Source organism: Triturus cristatus, chromosome 12 (genome assembly GCF_964204655.1).
Source record: "Triturus cristatus chromosome 12, aTriCri1.1, whole genome shotgun sequence".
Lineage (NCBI taxonomy): Eukaryota > Metazoa > Chordata > Amphibia > Caudata > Salamandridae > Triturus > Triturus cristatus.
In genome coordinates, this window is record NC_140595.1 from 294,699,561 (window position 1) to 294,713,286 (window position 13,726).

The following is a 13,726-nucleotide window of genomic DNA, read 5'->3' on the forward strand; positions in this document are numbered from 1 at the left end:
ACGTGGCACCTTATTCTGAGCATGCCTTGAAGTTGTTTTCTCCACACATACTGTGTTGCCCTTTACACTTTAGTTTTGTAGTTGTACATAAGAAGGGAAGCGAGGGTGGAATCAGCCTTACCTCCGCAATCTCCACCTTTCTCTCCCAAGCCTTGATGCTCTTCTCCAGGTCAGTGTTCTCCATTTTGTCCTGCACATAGTCGAAAACAGGGGGCACCCGAAAGTCCGTCAGTTGACGGCACAATTTCTTGTTCTGGGTCTCTGCTTTGGCTCGCTCCTGAAGGAGACAAATGGAGCAAGACAAGTTCTTTAGGGAGATTTCAGGCAATGCTTCCACTCCTGTCTTGTGTATTTTTTCCAAATATGATTTGAGAAGATAAAAGCTCTTAACAAAACCGGAGGACCAACAGAGCCCTCAAAAGAGAGCGCAGGATCTGGAAGTAGCTCCTGGGGGCCTGCATATTGATATTATGATCATCTAACTGGACTGACCAGGGCCTGTCTCAGCTTTAAAGGCAGGGCTTGTACGACTGCCGGCCCTCTGCAGGCCACGCGCCCAACACCCCAAGGCCTGACTCAGAAATGGCCGCACAACCCCAGAGCCCTGAAACCAGGCCAAAAAGCACCAAACACCTAAAGTTCCCATCATTGAAATGGAAGAAGGTGATTAACAGTGCAGTTTTTGTTAAGGCCTCTCTCTCTCTGAAATTGCTGTTTGAATGATGAGACACAGAGGGTGACTTTAGCAGACCACATCATCACGACTTTCAATAAAACATGGTTAACAATAAATATACTCGTATAATTGATCACATGGCTCCGTCGTTAGCCCACAGAAGAAATTTACCAAGGACTGGAGTGTAAAAAAAAAAGTTCCAGCAATCCTCAAAAATAATTTAATCCAACACATAATAAGCCACAAAGAAAAGTGACCATGATTCCTTATCCGGTGTAGTCCAGCAATTCCACTGAAGTTTCGGGAACTTTCCATTGTATAATACTCCATCCGTGTACACTACTGAGTACAAGTACAGCTGCAACAATACTGAAGTATGGCCAAGGATTCTAAAACAGTATCATTTCTTATTGTTGTGCTTATAAAAAAAACTAATTCCACTTCTGAAGTGGTAGCTGTTTTAAAAGAAATTATTAACTCTTATGGTCTCATCAGTTTTAAGGACTGAATAGTGCTTCTTTAAACGTTGCTCCACTGTAGTGAAGTGTAAATCGCTAGAGAGGATTCAGCCTCGAGCTGCTTGCCTCTAAACAACACAACAGATGAATAGTTCGGCTGCTGATAGCGAGACTTACTGATGACGGGTGAGGGAGAGAGAGCCTTCCAGGCACAGAACTGGAAAACCCAGGGACTAATCCGCAGTCAGGGAACCCAGATTTTGATCACAACCAACCTATAGTACTATTAGCCAATTAAAAAAATGTGTAATTCTGTCAGAGTCGATGTAGAATGCAGAAATCAATAACTAATACCAATAACAATAAAAAGAACAATAACAATGAAAAAAAAAAACAATACATCTATATTTAACCAAAATGATATGTCAAGAAGCTCCACAACATTCAAGGTATACATTTAGTTTTATGAGCCTGTTCTCTGCACGGAAATAAAGAGCCAGAACACAAGGCAGGGAAGCATAATGAAGGGAGGGCAATTGACAAGTATTAATTCTGAGGGACATGTGGCTAACAACACATTAAAGTTTGTTTGGTATACCCGCTACTAGCCTCACCCTACACATGCAGACACACAAGCCCGACTCATTTTTGTATTGTCAATACTCTGCACTTTCACTCATCCACAGACCAGTAGTAAATGCCCTTATTCTACACATTGTGAAAAGTTAAGCTAATGGCAGTGTTTGTTTCCTAGTGCTAGAAATAAATCACATAAGAACTTCAATGTAGGGGTTTGACTGAAGGCGTGGGTCTGTCAGATAGCTTATAATTGCTGGGATAAGCTAATTCCCCTCGCTGTCTCACCAGCTGTAAATGACATGCAAAGGTTTATATGCGAGTATCCTCCTAGCTTTCATTTCTAAACATCATGCTTAATTTGTGCCAGTGGCTGCAGTTGATGGGCATCGCCTCTCATTTTTGGACACCCAGACTTGCCCTTCTACTGATGTTAGTTCTGTTTGGTTACACTAAAGAGGAGTATGGGTGAAGGACCATGTATAAAGGTGCCCAGGTCAATGGAGTGGAGCTAAATACATATAAACACTTAAAGGGCAAACAAAGGATACTGTGTTTTAGGAGATTAACTCACCCTAGGATACTGAAGGACAGTAATGGGGAACAGTAGGGCACAGTTTAATCAATAGAACTGGTAGGTAATCAACCGGTTACATCACTTGCTCCACCATTCTCTACCCTACCCAAACAGACTCTCTTATAAACAAGTCAACTCGTTAAAATCCTGCTTTTATGTGAAGCTACTTCACACTTTTGAAAACAAACTTTGCCACTGTCTGTTAGCGTGCACAGTTTGTTATACTTTGGTGCACCTCTTAGGTTGTTCTTACTACTTTCACTTACCTCTTCTACCTGTTGGGTCTCTACTTCAATTTTCCGTAGCATATCATGTCTTTGAGAGATCTCTCTGTCCAACATGTTAGATTCATCTGTCGCGCATTGAAGTTTTTTCTGAAAGACAACATAATTTGAAGAGTCAAGAAGGAGGGTGACAAGATGAGTGATTTGCATACACTGGAAACTACTTTAACAAACTCCCACTTGAAAACTGGTAGATAAGAACCTGTGTTACAGAAAGGCTGCTGAAAGTCTAAGAGGATTTTCATGCAGGATTGGGCCTTGCCTCTTGCGTGGGTGACCATTCCTCTCTAATTTTCCAAGGAGTACCGGGTGTCAGTCTCCTTTCAGATCTCTCTCTCAGATGACTGGTGTGCGTAGTAGGGAGTGGGGAGGGACTGGCCTCTCCTTTCGAACCTTTCTCTCAGAAAGCACCCTATTAGTAAAACACAAAAAACTAAAACAAAGTGCTGAAGCCAATACTAAACTATGGACTGTGCTTTCTTAGATGGAGAAAATGCTACTATGGAAATACATGACTACTCACCACAGCACAGTTAGAGTGAGAACTATACAGATGTATCCTGGGACCTGTAGGTTTTGACTTCAAGGTCACATGGTGAAGTAGATTTAAAGCATCTGTGTGAGGGCATTGTGAATTTTCAACTCTATGATTAAGGCTTGACTGACGAAACGCGTCAGAGGAAAGGAAATATTTTCATTCTGCTGCCACTCTATACCTGAAGAATAAATAATGTGGTGACACCATGAATTGGCTTCAGCACTTTGTTTTTGTGTTTTACCAATGAGGTGCTTCGTCCCCATCAGCTGAGGCCGCCCTGCAGGATTGGAGGACCCGACTACGAAGAGTCTTGTGTGGTATATATATTGAGTGGCACATGGTGGAGGTTTCAATGCTCTTGGAATCTGCCGAACCGCCGCAGCCCATGGTGGGAGCTTGAACAACACTCGTTGGGACTGATTCCAGTCTGAAATTAACCCCTTCCATGCCCATGACAGAACGGTTCCGTCATGAGCATCGGTTGCGCTGTGCTCATGACGGAACCGTTCCGTCATGGCCGCGCCCGCGCTCGAACCCTTCAGCACCGCGGGGGAATTCCCGCCGCGCTGAAGGGGTTAAATGGGGTGAAAGCGGCAGGATGAGGGCGGTGTGAGCATGGCAACATGGTACTTGGGCCATTGGTGTATGCGAGGTGGAACAGCTGGCACCACCCACTGTGGAGGAGGTACTTACCTGGAGCGCCTGCACCTATGAACCCAGAGTATTGGGATCGGGGATTCCGCCACGCCCACTTGTGGGTCTGCGCTTATCAAAGCGAAGCCAGTGCCGTTTTTAACAGTGAACACCTGCAACACTTGTTGTTTGAAGCATTTGAGAAATGCGGTCATGCTGAAACTCGTCATGCTGGTTCATTAAAGCTGCTGGTTCCACTAGGCTGTGTGTGTTCAGATCTCTTTTCTTGGGGAGGTCCTGGACTTGGATAAATATATCTAGATCTATATATATACATCTATATATCTATATCTATATATTTGTTAAATCACCTGTGATCTCCCTAACATAAAAGAAAGATATGAATCGCTTCGTCTCATACCTTGATTGAATATTTTGCGAATAGAGCATATTCCTAAAATGGATGGACACTTGTTAAGCTTTTCATATTTGATTAATTTAGTGTTTTGGTTACGGAGTACGAGTCAAGCAATAAGGGCACAGGGAGCAAGGTTTGGTTGAAGTTGGGAGAAGAACCGAGTAGCAGGATTCCTGGTCGGGGATAGATACTGTCCTCTACTGTAACAAGTTAAGCCCTTCTCCATAACTTCTCAGACTCTAATCTAATCTGACTACTGCCTACTGCTACATCTTTTTCCCATCTAAATCCACTCTCACCGCACACTGAAGCTCCTTGGGCTTTTCTGATGGCCACGAGGCAGTGGGAGACTGGCGGAAGATCACCTGCGATGTGGGTATGGTTGGGTGAGAAATCAAGGTGAGTATATGGTCGAGCACCAGTTCCTTGAGGAGCCGTGTAATGGCAATGACAATTGCAATTCATTGCCACCACCATCCTAAGCCTTTCAGCAGCTCCTTCCCACAGCCAGAGTTAGTTTAGCTGCAGTGTGTTGCATGCCTCGTCCTTCATGCCCACTGAAAGTACAGATACAAGAAGGGGAGCGATGAGAAGCTGCTGCGTGTCTGTGACTGCTTCTGCTCCACTACCTCCTGGTCTCTCACTGCACACATAAACCTCAGTAGACATGCATGTCATGGTGACAGCCAGTACACAACATACACCTTCTGCCAACACAGTGACACCGTCATAGTCAGTATAGGCTAGTGTCACCATTGCTAGCAGAGATCAAGGCAAATGTTCACCCAAGAATATGTTTTCTCAAATCCAAACTGCTCAGAGGTAAGCATGTATGGCCACAAAACCTACTAACATGATCTAATTTCATGATCTTTAATTCAATCTCCATACTCCAATTTCCCTCTGTGCCTTTTCTCTCTTGTCTCACATCCTTCTACACATGCCCCTCCACTTCCATTCCCTGCCTTCTGCCATTAAAAACAGAGAATAACATTTTTGAAACAGTTGTACATGTTCGCAATGGGACAGTAGGCTTTGAATGACCGATGGATCAATTTGAGAAATATTTTCTTGTCTTGGTGATTTATGAACATCCAGAAACTAGGCTTATTGGTATTGGGTTTTTGATAACATTTCTTGGAAATGTAATACATTTCATAGTGTAATGATGTACAATATGAAAGGGAATAAATGCAGCTGACAATGCACCAAACATGCAGTGGTAGCAAAAACTATGTGTGCTCTAGGATAAAAGCCAAAAGAAATCAACTGTGACTAGGGAGACTGGTAGAAGCTGGATACAGATTCCATTTAGCTGCTGCTGCCTTCAATTAGACCTCAGTAGCACAAAAGATTCCTTATATATCACAGCAACTCTCTCAAGCACAAAGTAAAATATACACACGTTTAAACAACTAAATACTCTTTTTAATTTTTACAGAACCTATTCAAAGAGCAAATGGCAGTGAATTTATTGGTGCAACGGTTTTAGATCTTGCCTTTGCCTATTTTTTTTCAAAAAATAATTTATATTATACATACATAGAGGGGCTATTGGTCAGTAAACATCTTCCATTGTGCTGTTAAATTGTTGTTCACATATTTTTCAGCCCAGCATATAGCATGGTGCAATATGTTAGCCCATTTTAGCCACTTGCTCCCTTCACAATAGTTTAACACTGGTCTCTCGGGCACTCCTCTTCAGTCATCCAAAGAAATTTCCAAGTCTCTGAAGACAATCAAGGTGTTCCTTTATTATTCATCCATTCTAGCAAACAGGTGTTTTGTCATTGATGACTTCATCAGGGTTAGAAACCACATGATACATACTTCAGTTACTGCTATGTAAATACAGTTGATTCATCTAAAATCCTAGTTTATCATGCAAATACGAAAATTCCAAGAGAGAGTAGAGCTCCATAACCACAGCTTAGCTCAATGTTGCAGAAGACCAATAATGAAATGCAATAAAGATTGTACTCCATGAGTATGATATAAATTGATGCCCCATATGCTATTAGTGTATAGTGAATTCCTATCCTTATCAACATGCATGTCCCATACACCATGTTAGTAACAATCAAACAGCCTTATTCACAAAGGCAAACCTAGACTTTTGGTGTAAGATTACTATTTCTTTTGCTATTCACAAACTACGAATGCAGTTTTACCTATATATTTTTACGACTGCAGAGACTGTCCTATCTTTTAATGTGTGGAGTTCTCCACAGTGGTAAAGATACTACCTGTAAAAATTACACATGCAGTTAGTGAATAGCAAACAATAGTAAACTTACATCAAATGTGTAAGTTTACCTTAGTACATAAGGCTGTAACTGTGTATATCGATACCAGGACAAACTCATGTGTCAAAGCGAACACCCAGTGACACCAAAAATATATTCAAGTACCAAACACCACAACCCATTCACAATGTGAACCAAATTCCACCCGAGAACAGAAAAAGTCAAAACCATATCAAAATATATACATATATAGGAGATTTGCATTTGTTAAGAAAGGCTCACCTTTCAAATTTAAAAGCAGTACCAAAATCATTGCTTTTCATAAAAACCTACAAAATAAACAAAGTGTACTGGGGTCAACACCCAAGTGCAGAAATAAATATGTGATAAAATCCAATGTAAATTCATACGAGTTACCCATAACTCACCATCCTCTTCAAAACACCCAAGTATATAGTGCTCACAATTCGAGGTGTACTGTAGTCACGCTTCAGCCATTGGTCAATTCAAAAAGGGGGCAATGATCAAATCACAGTCTTTATTCTGAAACAAAATCTCTCTTCCTTGCATTTTATATAAACATACATCAAAGTAGTTCCAATTCAAATTAGTTCCCGGTAGACACGTGTATGTGGCGTCCACACGTGTGTGTGGCGTTCTGTACAATCGCCATCTTGGATGCAAATTATATGTGAAAGAGTGGGAAATGGACTAACCCTGGGTCACTCTACCACTCACTCCTAAGCCATAGACTGCTATCTTCGGTGTAGCATATTTATCATAAGGATGTAATTTAATTATATCTCTAGGATCAAAATCCCGTAAACAGCCTTCCATGGCAAAAGACATAAGGACATCAACATGGACATGAATTCACCTCATATTTAACAAAATTACCACCGTCATTTTTTAAAACAATACATGATGCACTATATCAGGAGAGACAAACACAAAACTGGATAGCACGCTATTGTGTATGCCAAGTTCTATACATCAAATTAAGCTTAGTAGACTCACTGTCATCTCAGAGCCAACACTTGATAAATTATTTGAGGAAAACCAGACACAATAAAATGCACCACATAACATGCTGTTGTATGTGACACGTAGGTGCCATCTTGAACAAGCATTAGCATAGCCAACAGGTCTCGCCTTTGGGTCCTTATAAGTGTTTAGACAGAGCTATTACCTTATATATAACCAATAAAACATTATATACAACTGAACTACCCTAATAAAAACAGAACACAAAGAATGTGTTCTAGTTTTTTTTCCATGGCAAATGGCAAAATAATAAATGAATACTATCACAGAATGTGCTGCATTATGCCGCATAATTTGCCTTTTCTTGCCACATAATTTACTCAACCCTGCTGCATAATTTGGCCCTCTCCTGCAGGATAATTCTAGTGGCCCTGCCTATAAGGTACTCAGTGTGATATGCTTCTCAGTCATTTGACAAAGTCGTTGAACAATGAAAACAGAACAATCAACGAGTCTTGTTAGCTTACCATAGAAAGAGTAAAAGCCCTCACTCCTGCATGCAACTCTCTTTAAAAAAAAAAAGCAATTCATTAAAACGCCATAGGTTTTTTTGGGTAATGATACAAACAGTTCATTGCAGTATTCAATTTGCTATATCAAAAAATATTTCTTCTTTTGCAGAAAAAAAAGATGTTTCATGCCGTTCCAAATAATCCATGAAATATAAAAAAACACGAGTAACGCATGTCTTATGGTCCAATAAAGGCATTGCCATATTCTGGTGATCTTTGGCATTGTTATGTCACAAAAAACCTGGCTCCGAAGCCATTAATGGACGATAATGAACCAGTGAATGACCAGGTGTCTCTTCTCACTAGAGAGAGGGAGTGAGAGAGAGGCGAAAAAGAGAGAGAGAGGGTGAAGAGAAATAGAGAGAGAACAGAAGGCGAGAGACAAGACGGAGGCACAGGCAGCTGGAGAGAGCGAGGAGGAAGAGACAGTGAGAGGGGACAGAAAGGAAGATGTAGAGATGAAGATAGAATTGATTAGAAAGACGGGAACGAGGAAAACAAAATGAGAGAGAGTCCGTGAGAAACAGCATGAGGCTATACTTACCATCAGTGCACAGACTAAAGCGCCTCTTGGCGCGGCTTCGTATCCACAGTACTGTTTGCCTGAAATACCTGTTCAGAAAACAGCGTCCTCAAATGTCATTCGTCGTGAGATAAAACACTTAAATTGTATTTATGTTATCAAATCCTGTTATGCCTATTCGTTTGACTTAACTAGAGAGCTCTCAGTCAATCTGCATATGCCCTGCCCTTCCAGGGGGATTTCAAAATGTCAATATCCATTGACAAGGTCCCTTTAGGACGCCTCTTTAAAGTAATCTATTCCTGCGGTCATAAGCAGGGGCGTGGCGACCAGTAGTGCAGCTGGAGCAGTGTCACCGAGGCGTAGTGGGCTTATATCCCTGATTGTTCCTGCATTTCGCTGCCCAGACTGCAGTCAGAGACCCGGGGTTTCCTTGCTCTTACTACGGCGTGTGACGTGGGTCTTTACGGCACTGGTAGCAAACGTGTGTCTGCGTGCACCACACTTACAATGAGACCTCGGTGCGGCGCATTTTTGGCCGTAGGCACACAGTTCTGTGAAAGGGGAGGGCCCGGGCCTTTGTTTGGTAACACACTGGGGAAGTGTAGGGGAATGGTGAATGACAATGGGGGCATGCCCCTTACAGCCACGAGGTGTTCGGAATACACTTGAAAGGGATTAGCAATGGATGCCCCTGGAGGAATGCGTGGCTTCGGGTAGTGTATACGTAGCACCAGGGCGCAGACTAACCTATTCACAGCTTTTCCTCAAGTGCTCAAGTTCAAATGGCCAACCTTGTTTCTTCGTATAATGAATATCACAACAAGTGCAGATTGCAGCCACAACAAAGCGCAACAGTGTGGTCATAATTGGAAACAGATGGCACCAGGAATGCAGCAGGCACAGTGCGTGGCCGCTGCTCGCTCCCGAGCTCCCTAGGCCAGGGGAGAGAGAAGGCAGGACATGCACTCGCCTTTGGCCAATTGCGTTCTGTCTTTCTTAGAAAGACGCACGCAAAGGCCAATAGCGTGTGAGCAACAAAAAAAAGCACGAGCGTGTGGTCCGAGTTGAAAGTGATTACTAGAAGCCTCGCAGAGCAGCGCATGCTCGCTGGCTCAGGCAAGACCTAAAAAGGGGCAAATAAAGCAACGCAGTTCTCCTTGTTCTTTTATAGATTATCAATGAGGCTGTACTGTTTGAATGAGTCCCGAATGTAACTAGCTACCGTCTCCACCTGTCACTACATATTACAGGTAAATAAACCCAACAAACTACTTAACCCCTTCTGTGCCACGCCCTTTCCCCCTCCTGTGCCGGGCGTTTAATTAGTGGGTGGGGTTCATGACGAGATAGTCTCGTCATGGAGCACGATCTCGTCATGGGCACAGAAGAGGTTAAAGTCTTGGGGTCACAGATCAAAAACAAATTATCCGCTCTTCTTAATGATACAAGCTCAGCGAGTCTCACTATGTGATCATAATACAGGTCAAAACAGAAGTTAAAACCCATAATGAAATAAAACCACCTGTATTAAGATTAGTAATTGCATGCAACAGGAGCACTTGAGCAATTAAATACAAAATATCTGTATTAACAACGTAAAGTTAGGGTTAGGGAAGGCTCATAATAAGGTCATCAAAGAGCACCATAAATCCAATCCTAGAATATAGAAAACGGACAAGTGTTTGCATTAACACTTCCATGCAACAACAGAGCTTGAAGTTTCCTCTGGGAGCACCAGTGGACTTGATACGTTCTACAAACTTGTAAGGAGTTTGAGCCTGTTTGTACTCCTTGGAGCTAGAAGTGTGTTCACTGGCTCCCTTCACTCTGAGTGACTGCACAAAACCTGTGCACATTGTTCAAATTCGCCTAAAAATAGTGCCTTTCTCTTCTGTGAAAAAGTTGTTTCAAATTGTGCTTGTACATTATTTATTTTTTTATAATAACTGTAAATACTGGTTATTTACTTTTCAAGCACTTCAGGTGATTCACTTCAATCTTCTTTTATTTTATAGTTGCTGTTACAAAGTGTTTTAAGGGACATTGTAATTTTGTAGGTACTTTCAATATTCTTGTTTGGTTGTGAATTAATCTTGTTTCCGTCACAAATAATAATAATAAAATGCATGGCAGAACTGACATTTTTTAAGTTAAAAAACATAACTAGTGAAACAGCCAGATCAGTGAAGGTTTTTTAAATGTAAAATGCTTATTGCAAGCTTTAGGTGATGGTGTATTATCTTTTTGTTCCATTTACGTGCACTAAAGAATAAAATAACCATCACGCTATATTTCCAAGGCCAGACCTACTAACTTTGCCAATTCCTGTTGATTTTATTTATTTAACAAAGAAGTACTAAAGAAACTGAGGAATGTTTTGTTTCATTTGCAATTCAATATTTTCTTAGTGACTCTCAGAAATTGCTATTTTGATGAGCGAGAAGTGGAGCTGCAGTTAGTGTAGCGTGCACCTATGGTTTACAGATGGTGGGCGCCGGCACTCATCTTTGGGGACAGCGACTTATTTTTCATCCTCATATTTTAAACCATAATAAAGAGAAAGACAGGAAAACAATGATGAATGGAGAAAGAAAGGATAGAACTCAACCTACTGGAGAAAGATAGGGAAATTTAGGTGGTAGAAGACAGAGGCATGCGTTGAAATCAAAACTAAACAGCCTTATTAGTCAGCTATTTTATTTGGCAGAGCCGGGGGAAGGCTCCTGCTAAAAACATGGGCTCCTGAACTTATCTCCGTTTTTAAAAATGAAGCATTGTGTAAAATGGCTGCACCAAATAACATAGCATTAGCTAAATTTAACTTGAAAACGGGTATTAAGAGAGCATATTCTCACTCCCAAATTAAATATACTGGGCAAAGCCATAGTAAGTACATGGGCTGGACACTCATCATTATGAGTTCGACAGCTCCATGATGGCTTCACTGAAATATGGGATGTTTTGGTACCAAACATCTTGTCTTAATAAACCTGCACTGATTCCAGTGCCAGATGTATTAATAATTGCACACACAGGACCCCTTAGAGGGGTCTCCTGAAACCTATCAACCCTTAGTGTGGTCACCGACTGGTCTAAGCCAACCTGTCACCCTCAGACAGAGTTCTGACCTAATGGGGTGAATGGAGTGAGCGCCAGCGTGCTCTGAGGTAGAGAACAATGCCTGTCCTGGGTGGAGGTTTTCACACCTTCCCCGGTCAGGAAGAGACATCTGAGGCAGCAATCTTCAAAGGCCTTGCGGCCTTTGAAATGCATCCCCAGCCGCTCCTGGTAGAAGGAGCAGGCCCCCCTCCTGTCCTCACCCCTTGTGGCAGGAAGACAGGCAGGAAAACTAAGAAAGAGTAGGAGGTGTACCCCCCCAGCCAACTCCACCCCTCAGGTGCCGGAGGCAAGGTGAAGTACATTTTTCGGTGCTCACCATGTTGAAGATGGTTGGACTTCTCCAATCAGGGCTAGGGCTATGTCCCTCTCCCACAGGAGGTGGGCATAATAGAGGACATAGATACCCTAGGTAAGGGGCCCATTGCTCACTACCAGTCACTCTCTTGTAAACGCTCTTAAATTTAGTATTTAGGTGGTATCCAAAGACCCTGAAACTAGATTCCACTGACACAGGAAGAAGACGCACTAAGAAACGCTATTGGATCGGGAACTGCAGACCTCGTGGTGGACTTAGGACACAAACTCCTGCCTGTCGCCATAGAAATTGACAATCGCCATCCTCCAGCTCGCCTCGCCACTGTGTGCCCTCCATAAACCCTGGAGGGTCATCGGCACTTCGCTAATTGCCAAAAAATTCCCTTGAGATAGAGGTAATATGTCCCTGCAGCCGCAGGCACCAAAAACAGTGAAGTCCGGTCCAGCGTCATCCAGATCCCCAGCCTGACTGATGTCTTTGAGTACCAGCAAAAGTTACACCTGTTTGGAGGGTCAGCTCGGCCTCTACACCAAGTCTTGAGGCCCTAGGACCCACCGGAGCTGAAAGGCACAAATACCCGGGGTACCGGACCCCTGCTGCAAAACCCACAAAGCCGATTCCAGAGCGACTCCAACTTTACAGAGATCCAGCACCCGACAAGGGACATCAGGACTCTGGAGACCCACCTCACAGTGGTCCAGCAGCTCCAGAATCATTGCTCCACGGTGCCAGCCCCTGACCGCGAGGTTTATCTTTGCGCGCCTTTGCCCAGCTGCCCATCTTCACTACCTGACCTGACTGGGGCATCTTCAAATCTCCTTCCTTCATAGCGTGCCAGCTACCAAGTCCCTTTGTTACTTGCTCTTGCTGAAATCCGGGAAGCTCCTGAGAACTTGGCCTTGGCACTTTGGACCTTGGCCCCAAACCTTCCAATTTCCAAAAGGGTAACCACAACAATAACTGTACAGCTTTGCTTTTTAGAATTGCCTTTTTTCTTCCATAGGAAATGTATTGTGCGTAATTGCGCACAATTGTAGATAGTGCCTGTGATTTGTACATAATCATAGCTGTCTTCTTGTTTGTTGAAATGCAAATAAAGAAAATGTTTTTTTTAAACTGTAGATATTGCCTTTACTTTGATTTTTCCCGTATTACGAAAAGTATTTACCTTGTACCTGAAGTTCTTGGTCTAAATATTTATATAAAAAGAAGTACTATTTTTATAATTTGGTCTTGCCTTCATTCCTTGAGTGTGTGTATCATGTATTGCCTTGGTGTGTACAACAAATGCTTTCCACTACCCTCTGATAACCCTAACTGCTCGCCCACACTACCACAAAATAGAGCATTTGTATTATCTACATTTGCCTTTGTAAACCAATAAGCGTCTCTTCGACCTCTCTGCACAGGGTACCCCATTGTGGTGAACTAGTTAAAGAGAGTGAGCTTTCTACAAAAACACAGGGAGAAAGATTAAGAATGCATTTGTGGTTCAACTCTATAGCTGTTCTTCACAAAGAGTGATAGTAGGTGGGAATATGTGATTTTAATACCGTTCGTATGTTCAATCTGGCTTTGATGTGCCAGTAAACAGCTGCAATGGATGGCAAATGGCTACACCGAATAGCAAACTCCTATGTTGAATGTTGGGTAATAAAAATTAACAAACTTTTGCCCATAGCACTATTTCAACAGTTTGCGTATATCTCCTCCATGTTCAAAACCACAGAAGAAAATTAAAGATATTCTTGTTAACACTGCCTCTACTGAATATTTTGCTACCTCTGCAGATTCCTTATTTA

General features: G+C 42.4%; 1 protein-coding gene across 1 annotated transcript in view; it reads right to left on the minus strand.

Annotated features, from left to right (window-relative positions):
- The window catches only part of CFAP263 (cilia and flagella associated protein 263), a 125,452-nt gene that overhangs the window by 24,240 nt on the left and 87,486 nt on the right, over positions 1–13,726 (minus strand). Inside the window, exons 7-8 of the mRNA XM_085639908.1 lie at positions 2,554–2,661; positions 122–277 (exon numbers count right to left, since the gene is read on the minus strand). Coding sequence (XP_085496034.1) covers positions 122–277; positions 2,554–2,661 — 264 coding nt within the window. The remainder of the gene's footprint in view (positions 1–121; positions 278–2,553; positions 2,662–13,726) is intronic.